Source organism: Gallinula chloropus (genome assembly GCF_964237585.1).
Source record: "Gallinula chloropus genome assembly, chromosome: 1".
Lineage (NCBI taxonomy): Eukaryota > Metazoa > Chordata > Aves > Gruiformes > Rallidae > Gallinula > Gallinula chloropus.
The window spans coordinates 92,191,485-92,218,485 of record NC_140085.1 but is presented as its reverse complement, the minus strand read 5'-3'; the positions used below and the strand labels follow the sequence as shown (position 1 = coordinate 92,218,485).

At 48.3% G+C, this 27,001-nt stretch overlaps 1 protein-coding gene across 1 annotated transcript; it reads left to right on the top strand.

Moving 5' to 3' along the window:
• Positions 1–21,896: 21,896 nt before the first annotated feature.
• COL8A1 (collagen type VIII alpha 1 chain) lies at positions 21,897–26,411 on the top strand (the record flags this gene model as incomplete). The annotated part of the gene is made up of 2 exons (XM_084273373.1): positions 21,897–22,209; positions 24,033–26,411. The coding sequence occupies 2 exons, from the start codon at positions 21,897–21,899 to the stop codon at positions 25,937–25,939; spliced, it is 2,220 nt and encodes a 739-aa protein (XP_084129499.1). The 3' UTR covers positions 25,940–26,411.
• Between the last annotated feature and the right edge of the window lie 590 nt (positions 26,412–27,001).

The following is a 27,001-nucleotide window of genomic DNA, read 5'->3' as shown; positions in this document are numbered from 1 at the left end:
GGCCGCGCCCCAGCCATCAGCGGCCGCGGCACCGGTGCACAGGCCAGTAGTTACGTCACCGTGGGTCCGCTGCCGCGGCCTGCGCCCGCGCTCGCGTGGGTGGCTCACGCCCCCTGCGGGGCGGCCTCGGTAGCGAACGAGAGGAGGCCGCGCTCGGGCTCCCTGCACCAGCCCGGTACAGGGCCCGGGCCCATCGGAAATCGCTCTGACAGGCCGCAGTACCTGTCAGCATCTAAATACGTACGCATGGCTAGGAAGCCTGTGGTGTCCGGATACGCTGCCGCAGTATCTGGCGCTTGATTTTACAAATATGTTTGCCAACTGTCCATTTTTTTTACCCTGGTCACACCTGATTTCCGTTCGCTTGTTGCCACAGATCAGTTACGGTGGCTGTGTCTGGAGTGAGAAAATGATACACAAGACAGGTTTTAAATGTCAGGCCCACTTTGTCCACTGCAGACTGCAGTAGGGAATCTAATAAAACTCCCAGGCAAAGCTTACAAAGCTGGCATTGCTGCTAAGGGCTGTCCCCGAACTGCCCAATGCAGTTTGCATTAAGGCCAGATGCATACCAGCCTCTGGCTTGAGTGCTACAGAGAAAAACATCTTAGAGTACAGCTGCAGAAATAGTACTTCTTCCTTAGGAATATCAATATTTCCTATATACAACTCTGCAATCGCCAGCCTTTCTGCTGCTTTCAGAGGCTCATTTCAGTCATCCATTTCAGCCTTCACTCATTAACACTACCTTGTCATTAAAACATTACAGGTGAGCACCAAAAGTGGGGCACAGGCTGAGCAGCTCAGAAGGAATGTGGCAGCCAGAGACAGTAGATAGGAGTCCTTCCCCCAGCCTCCGGGCAGCAAAGGGCTAGTCCACAGGGACTCAGGCAATCCCTTGGACAGCAGGCCCCAGCCTGGCTTGCTCTGCCACCCTAGGAAAAGGTGGAAGCGGAGGAACCAGCAATGAATGATGAGGGACTGCAGCATCCCTGCCTGTAGCACTGGCAACCGCCTGTGGCAGAAGGCCAGCACACCCAAAAGACATGGCCTGTGTGTGCATTTTACCCAAATCATGCCGTGTTTCATTTGCTTTCTGCCTTCAGCAAACTGGGGCTGCTTGCAGCATGACAAGGCCTTATATGATTAAAACTGAAGTTAAAACAGTTACTCCAGGCCTTATTATGCTCCTTTTTGTAATGGACCAATCCACTCCAAGCTAGTGTGATTTTCAGTCAGTGCCGCTTTACCATCTTCAGCTCCTTCTCTCCAAGACTTGTAGAGTCTCACTGAATGCTGTATGGGAAAGCTGGCAGTAAGGAAGGCTCCCGAGCAGCAGCTGTTGTTTCTGCTCAGCCATGTTATCCCAATTTTATATAGAAGACAATGCATTGATAGAAATTTTGCATTGAGTGAAGCACACGTTTTTCTAGAACTGAAGCATCTCCAGAAAAGTCTCAGAAAGGTTGCTCTGGTAGTATTAAAGCCGGAGTGAATAGATATGTTACAGGGGCAAGCTTGTTTCAGGTGGCTCCAAAGCATAGAAAATAGTGATCTAATCCAGGATGAATGATAACATCAAGACATAGAAATGTGTTCCCTTAATTGTAAAGTACTATTCCATCTCCCAGTGGCATCATAGAGTGCAAAGGCAAATGTTCTTGAAAGCTGTTGTAATTAAAGGCATAGGGAGGATGCTTGGGGGGGGGGGGGGTAAAATAGAGTTAATGAATTGCCTTTACTTGGAGAAAGCAATGAATTCAGAAGCAGAAACAGCACATAGAATTTAAGTAATGCAGTGAGGATTTAAGAAAACCTGGGGATAGCACCTATGGTTTCATATTAACTGCAACTACGGTTCTAATTTGCATGGATTAAGACAAATAACTCATGTGAATAATTGCTTTAGATACTAAAATATACACAAAAGCAAATCTGGAAGAAAAGAACAGGGAAAAAAATGGCACCTAGCATGCAAAAAAACCCAGTAGCTCCAGTCATGGGGTCCCCAGAGAGAAATCCATCTGATTTTACTTAAGCAAATAATGGGGGGGGGGGGTGGGGTGTGGTGTGTCCTGTTTTACTCTCCTTTTTTGGCCTCCACTATATCATTTATCTTGAGTCCTCATCTTCTTGACAAATATATTTTCAGGATATGATTGTTTGGGGTCTGTAGCTCGGAAGAGAATCTGAATGCACGTGCTCACCAAGACTGACTTGTAGTCTCTGTGTGGCTTTATTTAAAGTTAGAGGTTCACAGAGACCTGTAAACAGTCCAGCACAGGAACTGGAGACTGTGAGAAACAATGAAGTGCATAAAAGGGCTTACTGCCACTGAAAGTTTCTTATCTCCATAAATTAGTGTGTTAGACATTTGTGAGCATTAAAAAGATAGGAGAAGACTGATGACTTAGTATAGTCCTCATTAAAATGTTCAACATACTTCTTAGAGCATGACTCGGAGCTAAGGAGTTTCAGACCCATTTTGTAATCGAGGAACTGAAGGCGATTGGCAAAGCACAGTAGTGCCCGTACAGCAGTCCCAGAAGCATCTGCAATGTTTTGCAGAGGTATCAAAGATTTAACTCTTAACCAAGTAGCATGGGTACCCCCATCCAGGCCAGCTGCACCATCTTGATGCTCACCACACGTTGGCTTGCCAAGCTATTTCCATTCCTGCACTGCAGACCCCAAATGCATTCCTGTACTCCAGATGTCCTAGGTGCGATGTGTGAGCTGGGGGACCTTAGGACTCTACGAGAAACTCCACTGCCTGTTGGTTTGCTTCTCTTTAGCACTCCTTTTCTTCTCCAATACAAACTGCAGTGCTCAAGGTGGAAGAAACTTGTGAGCAGGAGTTATAACATGGCAAAAAGGAGGAGCTAGGGAGGGACAGCAAGCAATACATATGTGTGTGGAAAGGGATTTGGGGCTGGTGGATGTGGCCTGCCTTTGCCATAGGAATGAGAAAAAAACAATGGTGCTGTTAAGTAACTTGCCCAGGGTCACAAAGGTAGTTTTGAACAACCTTACCACACGCTTGAAAATACCTAATTCTTTTAAAACTTGAGGTTGCTGGTGATGAGTGATGGTGTACAGATGTACTGGCTCAGGACTCACAACCAGAATTCTGCCACACTCTACTGTAGTCCTGTGACATGAGTAAGCAGGCAGGGTTCAAGTCCAACATAGGAGATTTTCTCAGAGCCAAGGGCTAACCCATTATTTAACTCGGCAACGCCAGAGAGTTTATAACCTGGTTCTGTTCTTTCTCAGAGATACTAGCATCCCCAAGTCTATCCTTAAGAATTCATTTGAACGAGTATAAACCAGATACTCCCTTGGTTCCCTAGGGGCAACGTGTTCTCATAGGAGGCAGGAACACTATTTCACCATTTTCTAACCCCATTCCCCCCAGCACTGTAGGAAAGAAAGAGTATCTTGTGAGAAGAGTGAGCATTCAGCACGTGCCTGTTTGACCGTTCTGATTCAGAGTGTCAGCCCCATATTCAGAGATAGCAACTCTGGGAGCCTGCGTTGTATAACAGGAAAAGTTCTTGGCTCTTCTGGATCTGGACACTGCCACCTCAGCTCATTTCTAAGACGTGTGCTTTGGCACCACACAGCTGAGCAAGGCAACAGATGTGAATTTTAAAATGTGGTAACCTTCAAATTATATTTGTTTTAGAATCATCTATATTATAATTATAAGGGAAAAAATGGCACCACAGCATTTCTTTACGAAACAACTCAATTTAGGATTATTAGTTTTAGTCAGTGAGGCATCATCACCAAGACTGAACAAGACTGAACAATGAGTAAGTTTGAAGTGTCTTTGTAATGAGTTTAACACATTTGGAAGCCCTGGGTCCTCCCATGCTTTTTTTTTTTTCTTCACCAATTTTCTGTGGTTGGACAAAGATCAAACATAATAGTGTGGGTAGCCAGCACAATATACGTGATCACTTTCGTTAAATTATAAAAAAGGCTAACATCTAACTTGTCCATGTCATGTTATTTGGCAAAACTAATGATATAATTAAGTGGGCTCAACTATCAAAAACATATGTATCTGCTTACACTTATACTTTTTTTTTCCATTTACAAAATAATGCTTTTGTTGAAGAATAAAAATTCAATGAGCTTCATATGTACTGGTGCGAGTTCTGCAACTCAGTTATTTCTTCATCACAATGGCAAGAGAAACTCCAGCACACAAATAATCTAGAAGATTTATAGACCTGATTGCAGCACTGACACTTGGCCTACAGAGCTCCCTAGCAGGCCAAAGAGATGGAGTCTTTCCCGCAGGTATGAAGCGGGTTGGCTGATAGCATCAGCTAAGCCACGGTAAAGGATATGAGCAGAGTGGTTACAGCCCTACCTCTAGCTAAAGAAAGAAATCTTTGAAGTATGATATGTTGATTTCATGAGTGTTTAAAGCAAACTTCTGCAGGAAATGGGATCCACATGCATGTTTTCTTGGGAGCTCCTTGTAAAACAATAGTCAAGTCTGGACATAAGTATGTATTTTAAATTTAATAGATTGGTTTACTTTACAGGTTCTCCCCCCATTCTCCTACTGTCTGTAGGACTGTGCATCAACAGAGACATACAAAGTCTGGTTTTGCTTAATTGAATGGGATCTTTGTTGACATTAAAAAAAAAAAGGGCAGCCAGCTATATGAAATAATGTCTATTCTCGTGACATCTCCAGCCCAATTTTCAGGAATAATTTGTGATATTTTTGAGTAGATTAAAATAATGGTAAGAAAAACATTTCCTTCAAAAGCTTAAAGGAAAGCAACTCTCCCATCTATCTTCCAAATCTTCCATCTCTATAAATTTTCCTTTTACCTCAGAGAGGCTAGGCAAGTAAAGCTGTTCATCTGTGACATCTCATTAAATGTCATCGTTAGCAAGATAAGATGCAGTAAAAGGGACTCAATAACAATCACTGCTGTCCACTTCTAACCATTTAACCACTGTGATGGTTTCCACGGCAGAAGAAAACCAGTATCGATGAACCGGGCACAGGGAACAGTTGGGACTCCGTGATATTGGTTACTGTTAGAAATAGGAGTTACCTCCAGGGCAGTCAAAATGCTGTTGTAACCAAGGTCAGAAACTCAGCCAACAGTGGATACCTGTTTACTTAGATACACAATAGTAGGCCAGGGTTTGAGTATTTTAAAAGCTAATACAAACCAGAGTGATTCTAATTTTACTGCCTGAAAATGAGAACTTCATAGATCTGAACTGACATTTGTTCCTTGCCAAAATATTTTGCACTGGCACTTACTGTTGGAAAGACCAGATTTTCCTACTGCCAGGAACTGAATAAAACTCAGCCAAACTCTTCAGTTCTTAATTGAGCAAAATTCTCATTGTAGTTTTGCTTGATTAAGAAAAACAGGCCATAGTCTACTGCATGGATAACTGTCTGGGTATGTACAGGTTGAGATCTATTTAAAAATATTTAACAACTAGCAAACTTTATACAGGTTATGGTTCTCATTAAAGATAAATGGTGTATCTGTATGTCAAACCGCTTGTCTGCACCAGTGACCTGCTCTCCGACTGCTGAATTTTACAAGCTTCTAATGTTGCTAATTGTCACATGGAAGTAATTAATTAAGTCACTTGAGAAAAATCTGTTCCAGGTCATGTAGGGTTTTTCCTTACAGTTGCAGAGGCCTGAATTACTGAACTCTAGGATAAACATTCTCTCTTTTTTTTTTAACTTTAAAAAATAGCTATTTACCAGTGTAATTGGTGCCCAGGAACTCACGGGCAACAAGCTTCTCAAAGTTACAGTCACTACTGCATCTTGGGTTTTTGTCACGTCTTTCCAGATTTCTGCATTTTCTCTGTGTCACAGATCCTCCCAAGGAGAATTACTAGACCTTCACAGTCTGGAGGATTCATAAAATATTAAACTTCTGCAGTCATTTTCAGCCTGAGGCAGACAAGGGAAAACTAGCCAGGAAAATTCTTTGACAATATTGTGTTAATAAGTTTGCATTTCCAAATGAAAAATACATTGGTTTAGTTTGTCTTCTCTACCATGATAGTTGCCACTACATTATTATACAGCACACTCATCACTGCAAGCAACAGGAAAACACAAATCTCTCCCCTCCCTCTGGATGATTTGTCATGGCTTAGTCCTTTGAAGACAAGTTCGTTTCAGGTGTAGCATTTAATGAAGTTATGGAGTTCATTCCAAACTAAAGACATAATGGCATGCAATCATTATTACAACAGCAAAAAAAAGTAAATAATTTTCAACTGATCACTGTTAAAACACTCTGCATCATTTTGGGAAATAAATGTAAGTACAAGAAAGGATAAACCAATGTATAGCTATTAGTCATAAAGAAAAGAGAGATAAAATAAGAAGGAATTCAGGAAGGCAAGAGGCATGGGTGGAATTTCACAGCAGTTCTCAGAAGTAATTTATGAGATTTGTTTACACATTGGGTGATAATCCAGTTTAAAGCCTAAATAGGCAAAAGAAACAAAAGTGCCAAAAAAAAAAAAAGAAAGGTACTAAGGGCTCTTTTCATTTCTTAGTGATTTTGATGACCTGTGCTGTCTTCAGTTTGAAAAGGAGAAAATAGGGTGATTTTCTTTTTTGATAGATACTATTTGAAACTAATCCATCCAAATCTAGATTTAAAAACAATGGCTTTGTCCCGTGGCAGCTTCATTTTTCTGAAGTGTGAAAGGCAGCTTTCACGTTTTGCCTTTGATGTCTAAAAAGAAGAAATGAAAGCTCTCCATAAGTCTCTGCATTCCCCTCTCTGAAACGTTACTTTCAAAAACCTGCAATGAAAATAGCATCTAACAAAAGATGCCATGCAGTCCCAGAGATCACATTAGATCTTCTATTTTGGCCAGTACAGTCACTGATTTATTATTAAAGCTTAAAAAAAAAGAAAAAGAAAAGGTGGAAGGAATTGGATTATCCCTCAATTCTGAATAGAGAGCTGCTAAATCTCTGGGATCTCAGTAACTTCCTTCACACGTTCCATTCACAAGTTCCCTTCCATTCTTAACCCAATGTTCCTCCTGGTGCTCCCTCCTCTGCCTGCCATGAAGCTGCAGTGTCCTAGGGTCCCATTAGCCAGAAGCATGAAACACTGACACCACCACAAGGTGCTCATATAGGTGCAGTAATACCAGCAAAGCTGGCCTGGGAGGTTTTGATTTATTTATTTCCGTTCTTTCCAATTGTTTCATTCGTGTGAAGATGTTTATGTGTGCGTGCACGGGCAGAGCTTTACTCCCCCAGCACAAGGCTGAGAGTCACTGATACGGCTGCTTCTCAGCTAGAATCCCTTTGCTATTTAGGATTCCTTTAGAAGTAGAGTGCTCCCACTCTAAACATAGCCTAAATTGCAACCTCCATCTAGTGCTGGCACTTGCCAAAGTACTCCTCAAAAAGGGCTTTTGGAGCTTCCAAAGCTGCAAACAAGTCTTTCAGGAACATTAGTCCCTGAATGCCTTGACTGGACTTGCAATACAGGCCTTTAAGGAGCTCGTTCCTGCAGGATCTGATCAGTCTCATTTTTTAATTTAGAGATAATTTTGCAACCATTTTCAGGGAATACAGCTCAGACCTAAGCCCCCTCTCCCCCTGAACTCTGAGCCTGTGGGCTAGAATGATGTACTCCAGATTACCTCTTTGCTTCACATAGTTAAATAAGCCTTCCAGAAAGCACATTAGAAGTATTTCTATTAAGAATACATTATTTTCCCTAATATCTGAAAATCTGAGCAGGTTTCTTGACCTACATCAAAAGTAACTTGGAATTTACGTAGGTGCCTCATCTCACAGTCAAACACAAGAACCAATGGAAAGAAAATAAGCATAAGCATTGCTGATGGACATGCTGCTGCTTGGAGAAACAAGGCTCTCTTGCTACAGAAACATCTGCCGAGTGGTTTCAGTTATTATTTGGTCAGGTCACGGGCAGCCACGAACCTTTGGTTCTGATGCTCAGTAGTAAGAATCTGGCGGGCAATGTTTGTGGGGGAGGGTATGATTTTTTCAACGCTGATTTTGTGAAGTTAGTCATTGGTGACTTAACTGCCTCCCCCTGGGAATCGCTGGGACCCGCCTTAACCGCTCCTTTGCGCAGATACAAGAGGAGTTTTTAAAAACACATACCCGCCTCAAAAAAAAAAATCAAGATTTTTTGAAGCAAAAGAGGAGGACTGGGCAGGGAAAAGAGGCCTTAGTTGATTGACAATATAGGATATAGAACCTTTCAGATCCTAATCCATGAGGGGATGTTTGCATCTGGCCCCATAATGGAGTCCACATGCCTGTATTAGACGCCTGGACTCCATGCATGTGCGTACGGGGAGTTAAGTGCCTTGGAGGGGGATTCACAAAAGCCACTGTTTGGGGAGCTGACTAAGCCAGCCAAATAGGAAAAGCTGAAGACTGCAGTTCATCCTAAATCCTCGCTCTCTCCAGGGTTTAAGTGCCTACTGGTGAATCAAGTACACAGGCCCAAGTCCCTCCACTCTCAGCTTATAGCCCACAATCCTTTTTTAAAGGCAGGTGCCAAATTTTTCTTTCAAACTCTGAGCAGCCACCAGCAGCTCAGGCATAGTCTTACGCTGTAGAAGAGCAATCTAATCCCTCCCTTTGGCCTTGAAGCACGCATTTCCTACCTCCTAGGCGTGCACCAGACAGCAGCCTAAAGGCATCAGCTCCCAGGGGGCAGGTTGGCAGCTGCCACAGGTCATAGCAGACCCACAGAGACCTGGGGAAGAGGAAAGACAGAAGACACTTTGAAAGTTGTGGCGGCAGCAGCAGGCAAAGGGAGCCTTAGGGCCACACCCTGCACTAAGAAAAGTTGGTGCACTGGGACCCAGCAGCTCTTGAGGGGAGCTTGAGTGACCTGCCCACCCGGGCAACAGCTAATGAGTCCCTCATGAGGGACTTGGATTTAGATTATGGACTGAGGTGCTTTAGTTTTCCCCTCCAATCCTCTTTCCTCACATGCTTCTAGCTCTACCTCTGCCTGGGCAGCTGGTGCCCCCCTTTGATCCAGGTTAGCAGCTGGGTAGCAACAGGTCTGTGAGGCTATCACCACTGGCATAGACCTTCATCCTGCTGCAGGCATTTTATACCAGACAGGAGACCTGAGCACTGACCCACTTTATAGGCTGCATATTTGCTGTCCACAGTTACTGGTGGTCATGGGTCCATCCACATGGCTGCACTGAATGTTTATGTTGTTTCTTTTGGAGTAGAGTTGAGAAACTTACATGGGTGAGCAATAGTACTTGGCTTGGCTTTCCTTTGGCCTCAGTTGGGTTATTTATTCCAAGGTGACAGATATGGTAATTTCAAGTCCTTTCAGCCACAGCACACTGGATTACATATAGGAAATTGTGCCTCATGGCATCTTTGGAGTTTAAATGACTATATGTGTTCATGGATCCAGGATAAGTCTGTATGAGAGGAGCGTGTGGGGTCACAGAATCACAAGGTTGGAAAAGACCTTTAAAATCATCAAGTCCAACTGTTCCTGTCCTATGCTAAACCATATCCCTAAGTACCTGATCTACCCTTTCTTTAAACACATCCAGGGATGGTGACTCAACCACCTCCCTGTTCCAGGCCCTGACAACTCTTTCAGTGAAAAATTTTTTCCTAACATCTGATCTGAACCTGATCTGGTCTTTTTGTGTGTGTGTGCGTGTGTGTGTTTCAAAACGCATTTTTTTCCTCCACCGTGCTTTTGAGAGACGTGGCAAACATTTACTAAAAGTATTCACTGACTCCTATGGGGAGTATTTAACTTAGGCTGAAAGATTTTTGGTGGTGTCATACTGCCCTTATTTATGCATTTGTAGAGTGGGAAGAGAGCGGCATCTGTGTAAGGCCTGTACGTGTTACATTTCACAAGTAAAAGTGATTTAAATTTCGGTCTCTCTGCCCATTGATTAGTCAAGTGGTTACGTGTTTAAGTAGACTTGAATAAGGAGCATTCTTATATGAGAAAAAGCCAAAAGGTCTTTATGGGCAGATGTGACACAGGGATGTACATGTGTAGTTCAGCCATGGTGGAACTGCAGTGTAGAGGAGCATGCTAGAGTTTTTGGTGATGCCTGCACCCAAGCACCAGATTATGAAGAGTTGTACATCGGTAGGTTTGCTGTCAACCATCTAGCAACTTTGTCTGCCCATAGATATGACCCAGAGAGCAAAGGGTCTATTATAAAAAGACCAGTTTTGAAACCATTTTAACAAAAGGAGTGTTCAGTTGTGGTTATCGTCATCTTAGTCTATCAAGAAAAACATCATAAATAAATTTACCCATTTAGGAAATAACGATCATGAGATAATATCTGCTTGATTTTTGTGAATGGACCAATGACAGGTCATGACTAAGATCAGCACATCCAAACAAATATGATGGCACCCACAGTATTTTGTAATAAAATAGGAAAACAACTGGTGCTAAATAATTTTAAAACATCATCCTGATTTCTGTCTGGGCGGAGTGACCTAGTATGTTTGGCTTTCTAAGGCAAGATCATTTCTTCCACTGTTTGAACAAAGGTGGCAAAAGTATGCAAAGGGTGGGAATCTTTTTCATGGCAAATGATCTTCCAATAAATACTGTATGAGAGTCAGGAGGTTTTTTCAAGATAAATATTTTACAGAGGTTTGTTATTGTTTTCATATCTCCCTTGGATTGGGACTTCGGGGTTCCAGGGAGCTGCAGAGTTAGAACACAGCAAATAAAAATAAGGGAGAGAGAAGCTTCTCTTCCTCTCAACAGGCTCATCAAAGCACAGTGAACGGGACCATTGTAAGTGGTAACAATTCAGCTCTGAAAGGCAGCCTCCACAGCCTTCTGCTTTTATTAAAAAAAAAAAAAAAAAAAAAAAAAAAAGAAGTCACAAAGCAGCATGAGGGCAAGAGCCAAGAAAACACCAAGTGAGAAAGGGAACAGAAATGCTATCCCGTGCCAGTTTCAGAAAGAGGCAATCAAGCAAGTTCTATGGCAAGAAGGCAACGCGTAAGGCCACAGGATTGCAACAGGAGTCACAGAAAACAATAAATTGTTTCAAATTAAGATCAGGCCAAGTACTTCAGAGTCCTGCACAAATTTCTTGCTTTGTAGTTCAAGAACTCCCAGGACTGTCAAAGTAAACACTGTCTGGTTTGCAAAGGCTACAGTGTGTTCACTACAAAGGGGCACATGAAACAAAGGTTCTCTATAACCAGAAGACTTCAAACAAGGAATCAGCGCACCCAGAATTAAACTCTTTTTGTTAATGAGATTTCATGACCTTGATGCCTTTTTAGGAGTTAATGGCTCCCATCTGGGTCACAGTAAAGCACTTAACGTTTCATCAGTACACAGCAGACCTAAAAAGAGGAGAGATGGGGAAATAGAATTCTAAACCTCAGAGAAGCCCCTGCTTCATCGCCAATAATAAAGAGGCTAAAACTTGCCCTTTTCCAAAGAGCCAGCCCTCCAGCCCACCTCAGGCACCCAAGAACTGCCAGGAGCCCTTGCCAACCAAAACAAGCACTAGATAGACCTTGGTGGTAAGAGACAAATGCCTTTCCCAAAGCTGTGGCTGGACTCTACCTGCACGGGACACAGTACAGCCTTTTTACCCCCCAAAATGAAGATACAGTGACAGTGGCTGTGATGCAGTAGGATGTGGCCTGCATGTGGCCTACAGGCCGCACAAGGCATGCCAGACCTCAAGCAGCACCAGTGAGTGAAATGGCACTTGCTGCAGCGTGGGATCCAAAGAAGCACAGGAGCAGTTTCTGGCCATTGTTCCCTCATCTCCTGATGTTTATTACCAAGCATAGCTTAGCTAGTCCGAAAAGTCAAGCCTACATGAATATTACACCTGCAGACACCTACACTGCTTTTTTTAATTAGATTAAACATTATGTATGATAGAATCTCTTCCCTGTGATATCTGTAACAATTGGTCACCATCGTTACCAAGAGCACTTTTATAATCAGGATTTTCCTCTCTCTTGCCACATCTTGGGAAGTGTTTAAGAAAAACATGTACTTTAGGACCTACTTGTGCCTTGGGGGTCTTAATGACTGGGATTTTTGCATAGTCATCTAAGATTTCCTAAAAGTATCGATATCTACTAATTCACACCATGCTCCCCCCTCTAAGCAATCTTCCCAGGCACATGAAAGAAAACCCTAAGCCAGGCTGTATTAGAATAAAATATACATAGCCTGAGTTGATCTTTTGCATCTTTTTGGCACTAAAGGCATCTTCACTAAGAATGCATTTTATCTTTTCTGCTTTTCGTACAACATTTTGATTAATCGAATGAGCAACTGGGAGTTCTATGAGTGGTAAAGCTGCCTGATATCCTTCAGAATAAGACTCTCTGCCTCTTGTGAGTATTTGAGTGAAGGTTCAGGATATGTTTGATTCTATTTACTGCCACAGAAAGAGGCAGTCTTCTGCCCTCCTCCCATACATCTGACAAGATGGAGCGTCTTGCTGATTAACTAAACCGTGCAGATTATTCACTTGTCATTCAGAGCCAATTGCTAGCGTGTGGCTTCCTCACAAAGCTGGGGCTGGCTGAACCAAGAGGTAACGAAACAGAAACTTTTTACACTTTTACCAGTGAGTATAATTTATAGCAGGACTGCTAGAGGCGCTGCTTTGGATTAAAATAGTAAGATGCTGTGATACACTTTGCAGACAATCGTACTATAATAACACGCAAACCATTGTACCATGAAAATTTGGGAGGCTTCTACTGCACGCAGACAGCACAGCCTACCTCAGGGTAGAGTAAGGCCAAGAGTGATGAGTGACTGCTGAGACGGGAGGCTTCCAAAGAAAGCCTGTAGTTCCCTGGCCGTGCTGTTTTGCAACCAGCAATCATCATAGTTCTTTATCAACACCTTGAAGTCCAGCCTACTGGACCGAGCACTTCAGTCTGAAATGCATCTCCGGTTCTTTGTCTCGGCATTTAGTTTGGGGCGGGGGACTGGCAGCAGAGCTGAAGCCTTTTCACCAAAACAATCCCCAAACTCGCAACACCCCCAGGAGACAGTCGTCTGCCTATGAAAGCACTTCCATGAAAACCAGCCTGGTTGCCAGGGGGCTGCACACAGCAAACCCGTTACATCTGATAAGGCAGAGGTACCTGACGATGTCGGTGCCTGAGCTCCTTCTGCAGCGCCCTGTAGCACCACCGCTTCAGAGAAGGAAGCCACAGTCCCAGTTCCCACGTTGAACAAACAGTCTGTGCTCGGACACATCGGCTGCCAGTCCCGGGCTCGGGGCCAGGAGGGCGATTACGTGCCGATAAGCGGGGAGGCAGCTCTACGCTTTGATCACTTTGTGTGTTCCACGTTGTCGGGACCGGGCTTACGTGCCTCGTGCAGCCGGTCGCTGAACAGGGAGCTGGTGGCAGTCGCTTAAGTGTCTCTATCAAAGCCGCCTGCCACCAAGACTGCAGGCAAACTGCCCAGAAGAGAGCATTAGGCAGAGGATTCAAGTGCATGCCGTATGGCAGAGAACAGGAAAGCGTATTCAAAGGCAGGTATTTGCTAAATCCTACCTATAATTAATTCTAATCCCATAATTAAAGTCTCATGCTTTTCTGCAAACATTCCCCCACGTCGGTCCTTCCTCCCCACCCTGAAGTCAAGACACCAGCCGGTGCAAATAAGTACGTGCCACCATGTAAGACAGCTGCATCCCCAGAGACTGTGGTCACCCAGCCAGCGATGCCCAGCTTGCTCATCCCTGTCACGGCTCCCTGCCATCTGACTGCAAGTCGCTCTCGGGCATTTTCCAGGAAACAGCCAGATCTCAAAGACACGCAAGAGACCAGCTCCCCTGGAAATCAATTACTAGCACCAGGCATCTGAATACCATCATGAATTGCAAGCTTCATGCTTGTGTTGAGTCGCCAGAGCCCTGTGCCTGGGAGTTAGGCGTTGCGGAGATGCCAATCTAATCGTGCCCAGATTTGCAGAAAGAGGTGGAGGTGCCTACCCAGGCCACGTAAGTAGGCTCACAGCAGACCAGGCATGGGGAGAAGACTAAAGAAGATGTCATTATGTCTACACATCCCAATTTCTCCTTTTCATGATGACTGCTTCCAGTCCCAGGATGTGTGTTTTCACACGTATGAACATAGACAACTATTTTCACACGTATGCAAATATGAACACATGCAAATACACACTGGAAATAAGAAACCAGGGAAGTCCACAGCTGCCATTGTCATGTGCATCCAGACTGAACACACACATAAATATGTCTCTACAAAAAGGCTGGAGCAGAGGCAGTAGCTTTGTCTTTAGAAATGGCTTCGCAAGCGCAGGGACAGAGATCACCCCAGGCACCGCAAGAGAAGATCACTGAAGCCAAAGATGGCTTATAGATGATTGCCAGCTTTTAAGATGAAGCCATTTATTTACTCTTCCCACACTTCCCTAAGAAAGTGACCATAGGCTCCATCTTGAATTTTAAAAAAATATTAGAAATAGGCATCTGCCACATGTGAAATATTCCCCGTTAGCCACAGGTTTATGCATGTGAGCATTTAAAAATGTTTATTATGACAATCCTTGTTATGGCTGTCTTAAATTTAGTAAATACCACATGATAATCAGACACAGTTGTTAGACCTTGAGCAAAATATGATTTAATTTATTTTTAACATACTGAACAATAGCTGTTTCTTGGTAATCTAAACTGAACACAGACACTCAACACTACTTTGTTTCCTTGGAGAGGACAGTGAAAAGGAGAAATAACAACAATAAACCTGATCTCTGTGGGAGAACTAACTTCACAAGAGGCAAGAAGGCAGGATCACGCTTACTATAAACCCTACTCTCCTCTCTCCTGAATGCACAGACCCTTATGGACCCTTCAGTAATGCAAAAACTTTGTCTGCTCAAGAAACAGGTATTGCCTTCAGCGAAGCTGTAGGCACCATTAAAAGTAAAATGATGTGGGACCCCAAACCTGCTTGGGCTGAAGTCGGGCAGAGCCAATGGTACAGCTGAGCCCTTGCTCAGGGGCCGCACCCTCCTTTACTCTCCCTCCTGCTTTTTGCTGCTGAAAAGAAGATTAAATCTGCGTAGCTAGCCTTAATTTGCGTTACAAAACCGGTTGGCTTTCAGAGGACATTTGTGCCAAGTTGCATTTGGTTGCCTTCACTCCCTCTTTTTATGTGGAGTGTGACTGAACCTTCAAAAAGACACCCCCCACCCCCCCCAAGCCTAGTTTAATTAGTTTGATTGCAAATTCGAAAACATCTGCCCAAATGACAGAAAACCTTGTTTGGCACAGAACAGCAGCTGAGTGCTTTATAGTCAAGTGGTAATGTGTGTATTAAATGGCACCCTAAGCTCTGAACAAACAGAACGTTATTTGGCAAGCAGAAGGTTGTTGGTTTTTTCCTGCCCCTGAAAATACAAGTTCCCACTAAATTTCAGTCTCCATGCAGTACAGGATATCCTCGGATCCCCTCTGAAAGTACTTGCTGACTGACAGGCCAGTCCTCAAAGGATCTTAATGATCCAGAGATTCATTTTCACTGAGATTAAGTTTTGAAATAGCATCTTTGAAAACTGCGGACAGCAAGGTGCTGGGAAGATCCCTGCTCAGGTAACCTACGCATCACAACCCTGCTCCTGAGACAACTACAAGCACTTGCCTGGCTTTTCACACGTGAAGGCATCCCTTGCTTGAAGTCACCCCAGCTATTCGCTGGTGCTGAGCGATTACAGGCACTCAGGCACTTCGTCACTGCTCTTCTCCTTTTGGTGCTAACATGTCTTAGAAGAAGTGTAGCTGCCTAACAGGATTAGTTTACATGTGCAAAAAGCCACCCAAAACTATGGGCCCAGCGACTAACCACAATGCTTTTCAGGTGGTGGGGGCCTGAGCAAAAATGCCGACGGCGTGGGGGTGGACACACTTGCAGGTATCCACACCCCAGGGGTTAAAGGGAACCACGCTGCACAGAACAGGGATGGCACAGGTTATTTCTTACTGAAGTAGCACAAGAAAGGAAAAGCAGAAAGAACCTGGTTATTGTCTTGTGAAGACTTTGTCGCTTTCTCTTACCGGCCCTTCCCTGGCCCGGCAGGAGCCACCCCACAGCTCTGCCTGCGAGCTGGGGGGCAGCCAGGGAACCCCCCCCGGGGGGCTGCCGTGCAGCTGACCCACCAGCTCTCTGCTACACAGCGGTGTCACTCCTCACGCGTGGCAACACACGGGTTGCCACTTCCATCGCATTACGCTGTCCCTGCATGTCCCTGTACCACAGAGAGAGGCTTCTGTGAGGTTTATGATGATCCCGTGGGATTGGACTTGGACGGACATGGACACACATGGAGTCACACTGAGAGCAGCGCCATCCTTTGGGGGCACCGTTGTAAATACTTTGTAATACCACCAGTTATCAAGGTTACTTGAAAAGCAGCCCTGTTGCTTACCACTTCTAACCTGGAGTCAAAAGCATCCTCGAGAACATAGCTTTTTAGCACCAGGTACTTTTTAGCCGCCCTCTTCAGGGCACGAAGTCTCCAGGCTCAGTAGGATTTTTATTCTGCGAGTTTCGCAGGAGGCGTTTTGCACGCGGAAAGTCCATCCCCTTGGCACAGCGGGGAATGGGTCCCTGCAGCTTTAGGCAGCCCCACGGAAGCAACTCCAGGACAGAAGAGTTCAGGTCACTGACATCTACTGATGCCGTGTGCCAGTTTGGGGAATACAGCAGTTCAAAAGCAACACCAAGTAAATTAAGCCCGTCGGGCTAGTCTCTGGGTGAGCATTTTAGAAGTTCTGAGACATGGGTAAATTTCATTTAATCCCAAAATTGCTTGCAGAGCGATCGCTTCCCTGTAAAGATCGATAAATCGAGGTCTGTCTGCCACCCTTTGCAAGACCACCTATGATTTCAAGTCCCACATGGAGGGGCATCGCTCTTTCCGTACATTCTTTGCCAATTAGGCTAAACGAGCCATTATTTCTTCACACCAATTTAACAATTATGACTGCTGGTACATTTTGTTTTGTCTTCAGTTTCTACTGACAAATGCAAATAGCCAGAGGAAGCTCCTTTCTCATTTTCTCAGGAGAGCAGCTCTACCAAAGAGATTATTGAGAAATGTTCTCACTTGAGCTCTGCCCACAAAAATATGTTTTTTCAGGGACTCTCTCTCACCCAGAGAGCCAACCGCACGCGCTCACCCACAGGCAGCTGGACTCTGTGGTTTAGGAGAATGGTCCTTCACCCTTGAGTGGCTGCCCCATCCTAGGTAAAGAAAAAGGCTTGCTGTGTCTTAATCTGAACGACTGGTGCGAAACGGCGCGCGACACGCTATGAAGGCACAGCAGCTTCTCCTCCATCTTCCCTCAGACATTCAGACAGTTCAGGTATAACTTTGGTTTCTCCAAACCTTTGGCTTCTCTAAAGGTGCACACACGCTCGATTTACCTGCCATAAGAGCATAGACACATTCCCATTGCTTTCTGACAGAAGCCTGGGTAAATCCTGTTCCAAAGCCAGCCTGTCACTCTGCTGACTGACACCTTTGAAAGCATGTTGGATCTCATTACATGAATGTGCCTGGAGATGATCCCTAAATTGCTGGGGTTTGGGTGAAGGGTGTGGGCCTCATCTGCAATTTGGCTGCACCTTCAGTGCAGATTTTTCTCCCCCTCACTTTGGTATTTTCCTTAAGCCTTGTCACTGCTGAGAAAATCTCCCCGTGCTGTTCAGGAGCTCTAGAGAACCTGTCTGGCATTCAGGACACACGCGTTTCTTTCAAAAACCAACAGGGAGATTTTCAGTCGCCTTTAGGCATCCTGAGGTGCTGGTGGTTTCCCGGTGAGGACTTCAGACAGCTAGAGTTGTGCGCCCAGGCACTCAGAAACAAGCTGTGGGGCAGAATAAAAGGCCTTCAACCTCTCTATCTCAGCACATACAGAGCCTTTTCAGAGAACCTGAGTAGGATGAGACAGGCAACGAGCTGCAACACTGAAGAACCATCGCAGGCATCCCAGATGCTTCCGGGATGGCTCGCCTTACAGCAGCGGCATCTGACAGCAATAATCCAGCCGGACCCGTTACCGGCAGGCAGGGAGAAGTTGCAGTCACACAGCTTTACCACGTTTCTCATCAAGCCTAATTTTGTCTGATCCCTCCTTCCTCTGGGAGCCGGGGAAGAGATGAGCCATACGGCCGGCGCCGAACACAAGCTGCTTCCCAGGTACCTGCGGCAGATCCCAAGACCCAGACAGCTCACGTGAGGCCACCAGGGAGGCTCTGACCTCCTCCACAAAGACATCAGCCAAGTCCCATCCAGCCAGAGGTCGCTCAGTAAATAAACCCCCACCTTCCACCTCAGATAGTCACAGGCACCCGCCCCGGCCAAAATCAATAGACGAGAAGCAATTTGTCATTTCCGGGCCACGCTGTTTCAGTTATGATGAGTCAAAAAAACCACTAAAGGGAACGCAGATGTAGTGAGATCACCTCATTTTCTGGAACCTTCCTATCTCTACAAGTCTTGCCTGATCTCCCTCAAAATTTCCACGCATGCACGCGTGTGCACACACACACACACACACACACACAGAGACATACATACACGCCACGTGCTGCGAGGCCGCGCCTGTTACGCCACGGGTGCGCTGCCTGACGCTCGGCAGGGCCGGGGGCACAAGCAGCGGGCTGCGCTGTGTCCCAGCTTGGGTCTCACCAAGGGAAAGTTTTCTTTTAATCATTTTGAACAGCTCCCACTCGCACACAGAGCCCACATTCTGTAATCAAAACAAAGAGGGGGAAAAAAAAAAATCCCATGCGAAGGAATTTTACCTATTGCCCTCTCCGCTGATTCCACCGAAGTTATCTTTTTGAAAAAACAAACCCCCCTCCCCAAAAAACCCGGCCACCAGAACGATGAAGTAGCCAAGAAGCTAATTTAATAACCTCATCCTTCAAAATCCACCCTGCCCTTCATGCTTCTGGGCTTCAAAAACAGTCCTAAATCATCCAGTATCTTCTAATGCTTTCAAAAAAGGTTTCACCGAATTCCACTCTTCGCACAGGCAACGCTTTTCTTTTGGGAGAGATGCCCAGAAAGCAGCAGATTTTCCAATAGCTGGGATTTGACCTGCAAATTGAGGCAGGCGGCTACAGGGAGCCAAAACTGCAGCCAGGTACTCCTTATGGTACAGAAAGGAACAAAAAGGGCAACAGAGACAAGCGTGGGGATAATCCACCCCCACATCCACCCTCCCCCCCTGCCCCCAAAAAAAGGTTGCTTGGAGTTCACATGCTCAGATGAAGCTGCGGCAGGTTTAGAAGTCACCCTGTCCCAGCTCAGCCCTGGTAAGTGATGACACACAGGGTGTCCTCAGGTCTGGTGCCACTGAGCTTTAAGCAAAAATATTGTGTCCTAAGGCTCACGGCAAAGCAGCCAGCCGTGGGCTAAAAGCCATGTTAAACTCCCCTGGAGATAAAGCGTTTGCTGAACAAGGGTGAGCGACTGTGCTTGGGCTTTATCTACACTTCCAAACTCCTGTACATCTTGGCTCTGGTTTTCCTTGCCACATGGCAGCTGGCTGCATCCAAGACCTTAAATTCCTGGGAGAGAAAGTGACTGGAGAAACTCAGCTGTGCAACATATGCTCCATCTAGCGTTTAGTCGCTAACATTGCGTTTCCTCGAATGGATCGTTTTGCTGTTAACGTATAGGTCCCTCTTCTCTGTATTTTGTCTGTTCAGGAACACTATTGAAAACATTAACCTTCTGCTGGTTGTTTTAACCACGTAACTTGGATTCAGCCTCCCCTCCCGCCTTCAGTCACGACAATACAATAATTTCCATTCAGAGCCGAGATGTCACAGCGCAAAGTGAAGGAGAGCCGTTCGGGAAGGGAACCGAGCCTTTCTCCAGGTGCTTTGCCAGTGCAAAGCGCCCAGAGAACTTTGAGCAGGGCTAAAACCTGCGAAGACTAAAAGACACCCGATGCCACCACCTGACCAGTCACCTTCCCCACACCACGGCTCAGCTAGAGCAGTGGTCCTCCCGCCTCAATACAGCCTCAAGCGGGGAAAACAGGAGTTACCGCTCCAGGGCTCCACACCCGCAGTGCCACTGGCCCTCCTGAGCCCAGCGAGTCCTGCAGCAGCCCCACAGCACACTGGACACAAACCCCTCATGGGTGCATTACAGTCCCACCCTCCCCAGTTAATTCAGGCCCGCTGAGCATGGAGCAGTGTCAGTGGAGGCCAGCAGAGCCGCTTTCCACCTGCTCCTCTGTAATCACATCCCCTACCCCCAGCCTCTCACACCTTCCCCCAGCTCTCCGCAGCAGCAGCCCTACCTGCCCAAAGCCACATCTCCTCGCGGTAAGGACACATCCCGGCCTGCGTCACATCACGTCACACTACCCCAGGGGAGGGGGGGTCCTTCCACACACTGCACCTTGTGCAGGCAAGCTGGGGCCACAGCCCTGCAAGCCACTGGGTTTGGGCAGGGACCAGCCCCAGCAGGACTGGGGAGCAAGTGAAGGGGACAGAGTGCTGAGCTTTGTCACATGGAAGGACTTCTTTCTGTCCTCTCTGGAGCCAGGCTGTAAGAGGAGGGCAGGAAAATAAGCCGGGGGTAAAAAGCCCACCCACCCCCTCACTGCCTCCTCACCCCACCCTCATCACACCTGGGCTCAGCACAGCCCAGCAGCTGCCAGCAGAAAGTTCTGATGAGGAGCAAGGAGCAGTTGGGCAAAGCTCTGGGAGCTTTTCCAGCAGCTCTGGTGGGCACAAGGCACCTCTGCACTGCGCGTTGCAAAGAATGGGGCTTGCCTCCGGGGCTGCATTGTGGGACAAACTGCAAAGCACTCAACTGTCACACATGGGGGGAAGTCTTGCTACCTCAGGATGGCCCCAAAACTGCACCCCTTTAGGGAGTTCCCACTCACTGATTTGCTGCTCACCTGCTCGTGATGCCACTACTGCAGAAAGGAAAGCCAACAGCAGATGGGACAAGTCCCAAACTCCTATTTTGAGAAGGAAGAAAAAAAGAAAGGAAGGAAAGTCCCTGTTCTGTGGTCTTAGCAGGGCCCGCGAGGCGCTGGCATGGGCTGCCTGGGGACAGGGTCTGCAGTGGGGGTGTCCTTTAGGGAAGAGCTGAACGCCCCTGGAGAAAAGCATGGGTTGGCTGATCATGCCCGGAGGCAGCGATGGCCCAGACAGGCTCTGTTCTGAGAGAAGGCTGAGCAGGTCGGAGCCCAGCTCAGGAGGAGCTGGCAAGGAGCCGAGGGAGGCATGGGGGCATGGAGAGCCCCTGAACTCTGCAGCACAGGGCACGAGCCTAGGCACAGGTTTAACCTGCAGAGACTGAGCTTTCCTTGCTATGGAAAGCACAGTAGAAGGGGCATTGGTAATTTAGTTTCCCTGTGCAAAAAAACATTTAAGAGATCCCCTCTCGTGCCCCTGTGCTGGAGCTTGCAGCAGAGCCCCCCAACACTTGCGCTGCAGCACTGACACCAGTGAGATAAGGGTGAATTGCGGCTTGGAGGTGGGTGGGAGAAGGTCCCCATATGGAGAAACTGCAGTGAGCGCTGCCCGGGCTGCGTGGGGCAGTGGGGAACTAACGCTACGTTAGGGCATTTGCTACCATCGTGCTGTTCGAGGAAGAGCTTCCGATAAACCAGACAGAGGCCTGCTGCAGGACGCCCTCCTGGGCAGATCAGAGCCAGTTTGCAGAGGTTTAGGTCCAGTTTGCTGCAGAAAATGAGAGCGTGCCAGCCCCGGCGGGGCACGCACAATGCAAACAAGCATTCTTTGCCAACGGTGGGTTTTGTTGTGTTTCCCACAGGTGATGGCTGTGCTCCTCTTCCCCGTGCAGCTGCTGGCAGTGGCTGTCACCATTTACCTACAGCTGGTGAGGTCTGCGCAAGGCGGCGTCTACTATGGGATCAAGCAGCTGCCACCCCAGGTGCCCCAGTACCAACCCCTCGGACAACAAGTACCTCACATGCCGCTGGGCAAGGAAGGCATCCCGATGCAGCACATGGGCAAGGAGGTGCCCCACATGCAGTATGGGAAGGAGTACCCCCATCTGCCTCAGTACATGAAAGAGGTCCCGCAGATGCCTCTGCTCGGCAAGGACATGGCGCCCAAGAAAGAGAAAGGTAGGCTCAGCACATCCCTTCCCACCCCAGCACCGCCTGCCCCGAGGGGGGCCGAAGATGGGGAGCAGGTTGCTGTAGGCTGGGCATGGCACTGAGGTGCTCCCGTGGCTGGCCAGGTTGGTACCTGGCCATGGGTGGACGAGATAGGCTCACGTTAGCTGTGGGACAGCTCAAGGTCATCAGAGGAAGGTCACAGTCATCCTCTGAGCTGCAGCACAGCCTCTGAGCAGCCCTACCTGTGACGGAGCCTCCAGTGCCTCGGACTAGGCTTGGGTTTTTGTGGGTGCTTGCTGGAGGCCTAGAGAAACCTCTTAATCCCACCCACCTGTGGAAAACCCTGTGATGGGGTTTCAAATGACGGTGCAGGTAGACGGCCGGGGTACTGCCTGGAGGGGGTCCCACTCTCACTACAGCGACCAGACATGAAATAAGAGCCCTGAGATTTGAATCCATGGGAATATCACCATTTTGTCTGGATTTGCCCAGACCCTGCAATTTGGAGGTGTGCAGGTAAAGACGTACGATCGCTCTCCTGACTCTGCGGTCCTTTCTCGAGGTTATTTATGGGACTTAGGGAGGCATCAGACTAACAGGGCAGTACAGTACGTGTCTGCACATACAAGCACTTGCAGTATTCAGTAAAGGAAATTTGGGCAGTATTAGAATATTCAGGAAAACAACCAGAAATGTCCAAAATACAAAGGGCAACCCCAAACACCCAGCGTCATAAAATCCCCATGGGGCCAGGGAGTGTCTGTGGGATTTCAGACAAGCTGGTTAACTCTTTGTCTTGTTGAGGATTCAGCATAACCACAGCCTCCACTGGCTTCAGCGGGAAATGGAAGATTTTGGGGCCTATTTTTGGACTGTCTGAACAAGCACGCCTGTCTGTAGTAAAACCAACCCATCTTGGGAGCAAAGGAGGTTTCCTACGTGCATAAAACACAATGTGTGCCGGCAGGGAGGCTTCTGTCTCCCAAAGAACAGTTAATTCTCTTGTTCTGAAACCTCATCTCTCCCCTTCCCCCAGACCTCTCGCTTCTTTATCCGTCTTAGAGCCAGAGAGAAGCAGACTTTCCGCTTAACACAAAAAGCCTGCTGCAGCTCAAAAAGCAACAACCGCTCCCACACAGCAACTCCCTCACCCTGACCCCCGGTGCTAAAAGGTCACACACACCAAAATGTGGGTTTGGACAACAAAAAGTGGGTTTGTGAGGTTGTTTAGAAGAGCTCTAACTAGACGTGGCTGCACCAAAAGCCCCTGGGAGCTTTGCAATGCCGGGTAAGGCTGGAGGTTTCCAGTCATACCTTAATGGGAGCCAAAGCCTCCGTGAAAATGCCATCATACCTACGCTGATTTGATCCTTTCTTATCGATCTTGCTAGTGAAATCCCCCGTAAACAAAAGCCCTCTTATGCCAGAACTCCTACAGCACAGGAGCACTGAGCAGGCTGTCCCCCCTAGGGAAACTCTAGCTTTGGGCTGGCAATACAGGACAAGAAGCTTAAGATTGTATAAGCGGAAAACAAGAGTAAAGTGCAAATGGCTTTTAGGTGACAAAAAAGCCAACCTCCTGTAATTATTTCATGAAAACAGAAACACACAGGCAAGTTTGGGGTATGCAAAACCATAGGAGCGCTCTCTCCGCTCCAAATGCTGACCCAGAACTCTCTGGCCAGCTCTGCCTCCCCACTTGCCACAAAACCCAGAAGCACCGTAACAAGCATGTTCAATTCAAAACCACCTTCATCTTTCCCTAGGGGTGCTACTGTAATTATTTTTTGTCTCTCCCCCTCCCCTTTTGTCTTTTCTCCCCAACCCAGAAATGCCCATACGCAGTCTGAGGGGCGAGCAAGGTCCCCCTGGTGAGCCTGGACCAAGAGGGCCACCAGGGCCACCAGGATTACCAGGTCACGGTGTGCCAGGAGCCAAAGGAAAACCAGGCCCACAAGGATACCCAGGAATTGGGAAGCCGGGTTTGCCGGGGATGCCAGGGAAACCGGGAGTCATGGGACCCCCAGGGCCAAGAGGGGAGATGGGGCCGAAGGGGGAGGTCGGGCCCATGGGGATACCTGGGCCACAAGGACCACCAGGACCTCACGGGCTTCCTGGAATAGGGAAAGCGGGTGCTCCAGGGCTGCAGGGACAGCCAGGGCCGAAGGGCGAGCCTGGGATGAAGGGACCCCCGGGAGTCCCTGGGATCCCAGGGCTGAAAGGGGAGAAGGGTGTTGGGATCCCAGGTTTGCCAGGGCTGAAGGGCCCACCTGGGCTGCCTGGCCCTCCCGGCCCCGTAGGGCTGCCCGGAGTTGGCAAGCCAGGCATGGTTGGCTTCCCTGGCCCACAGGGACCCCTGGGCAAACCTGGACCCCCAGGAGAGCTGGGGCTGCAGGGGCCTCCAGGGGTTCCTGGGATACAAGGTCCTCCCGGCCTGCCTGGCGTTGGCAAACCTGGCCAGGATGGCGTTCCCGGCCAGCCGGGCTTCCCAGGTGGCAAAGGGGAGCAGGGCCTGCCAGGCCTGCCAGGGCCCCCCGGCCTCCCCGGGGTTGGGAAGCCAGGCTTCCCTGGGCCCAAAGGTGAGCGTGGCATGGGTGGTCTGCCCGGCCCCTTGGGGCCGAAGGGGGAGAAAGGGCACGCAGGGCCACCTGGCATGGGGGGGCCACCAGGGGAGCCAGGCCAGCCAGGATTGCCAGGCATCATGGGCCCCCCAGGGGCCGCTGGCTTCCCGGGACCCAAAGGAGAAGGCGGCGCCATGGGGCCACCAGGGCCAGTCGGTCCCAAGGGTGAACCCGGCCTGCAGGGGTTTCCAGGAAAGCCAGGCTTTCCAGGGGAAGTGGGTGCCCCTGGGCTGCGGGGGCTGCCAGGCCCCACAGGGCCCAAGGGGGAAGCCGGACACAAAGGCTTGCCGGGGCTGCCGGGTGTCCCAGGGCTTGTGGGGCCAAAGGGTGAGCCGGGGCTCCCCGGTGCCCAGGGGCTTCAGGGCCCCTCGGGCATCCCTGGCATTGCAGGACCCAGTGGTCCCATTGGTCCCCCAGGGCTGCCAGGGGCAAAGGGGGAGCCTGGCCAGCCTGGACCCCCCGGCTTCCCTGGTGTGGGCAAACCTGGTGTCGCAGGGCTACAGGGACCCCCAGGGAAGCCTGGCGCACTTGGTCCCCCTGGCCAGCCCGGACTCCAGGGGCCACCTGGTCCCCCAGGACCCCCAGGTCCCCCAGTGATCATCCCACCCACTCCGCCATCCGTGGGACAGTACCTGCCCGACGTCGGGCCAGGAATAGACGGTGTCAAGCCCCCCTATGGCTACATGGGCAAGAAAGGCAAGGCTGGTGGCGCAGTCTTTGAGATGCCTGCATTCACAGCAGAGCTCCTCACCCCTTTCCCCCGTGTCGGGGTGCCTGTGAAGTTCGACAAGCTCCTCTACAACGGCCGGCAGAACTACAACCCCCAGACAGGGATCTTCACCTGCGAGATCCCCGGCGTCTACTACTTTGCCTACCACGTCCACTGCAAAGGGGCCAGTGTCTGGGTGGCCTTGTTCAAGAACAACGAGCCGCTAATGTACACCTACGACGAGTACAAGAAGGGCTTCCTGGACCAGGCTTCGGGCAGTGCTGTTGTCCAGCTGATGCACGGAGACAAGGTTTACGTTCAGATGCCATCTGAGCAGGCAGCAGGACTCTATGCCGGGCAATACGTTCATTCGTCTTTTTCAGGATATTTATTGTATCCCATGTAAGACAAAACCCACACACACATACACACACACACACACACACACACATGCAAAATCAAACCCTTTCTCCTCTGCTTCAACCTTTTATACCGTGAAAAATGCATTTTATGACCATTTCGGACCATCTTGTGCAAAAAAATAAAAAAAATACCAAGTTTAACATTATGCACAGCTAGCTATAAAAAAAAAAAAGAAAAAAGAAAAAAAAAAAGGTGTGGTGAACATACCTGAGGACACGTATCAGGTTCATAGACCGTTGTTTCACACCCGAGGGGGACATATTAGCTGTACATTATATACGTCTGTGACGCCGTGCTTACTTCGTTTCATTCACAGCAACTCAATACCAGGGCTCCGATCAGTGCACGTCACTCGCTCCTGTAGCACGTTTGACTGTTGCATCGATCGCAGTCATGAGATGAAAACAAGTGACTTAAACCAGGGCAGGTTGGTCTCAAATCACATGCCAAAACTGAGCGGCTTCTCATTCCTTGGGGTGGGTAGTTCCTGACAGCAGGGCTGCCTGGCAAGCAAAGGTTCTCCAAGCTGGAGACCCTTATCTCCATTCCCCCCATATAAAATACGCCTGCAGGTGTGGGGTTTTTTTCCCTCCCCGAACAATTTATGATGGGAAAGGAGTGGCAACGGTGTAACTGTTCCCCACGTGCCTTCTCCAGCAGTCACTGGAGCCGGAACACCTCCACCAATTCTAGCTGGTGCCGGGTGCACCTCCAAACGCCACGGCGCTCCCAAAGCCACCATCTGCGTTTGCGCGGTTGAAGCGGATGAGGTAGATCAGAGGCAAAACCAAAGGGTTCCCCGTTTGCTTTGTTCCACGTGACTGGGGCATCTTGGCCCACGCGTGGCACGGCAGCAGGGCGGTAAGAATCTCCTTGGATTTCCAGGCCCGTGCTAAGAACCTGCGTCTTGTTTGACTTGTCGGAAGTGACGGCTCTTCCGCCCCGCGGCACAAGTCAAATCAGCTTGCTCTTCGGTGACTAGGCAGGGCAGGAGCAGCGCTGTTTGCTAACTCGCTCATCCGTGGTTTGAGACCAACCCCTAACT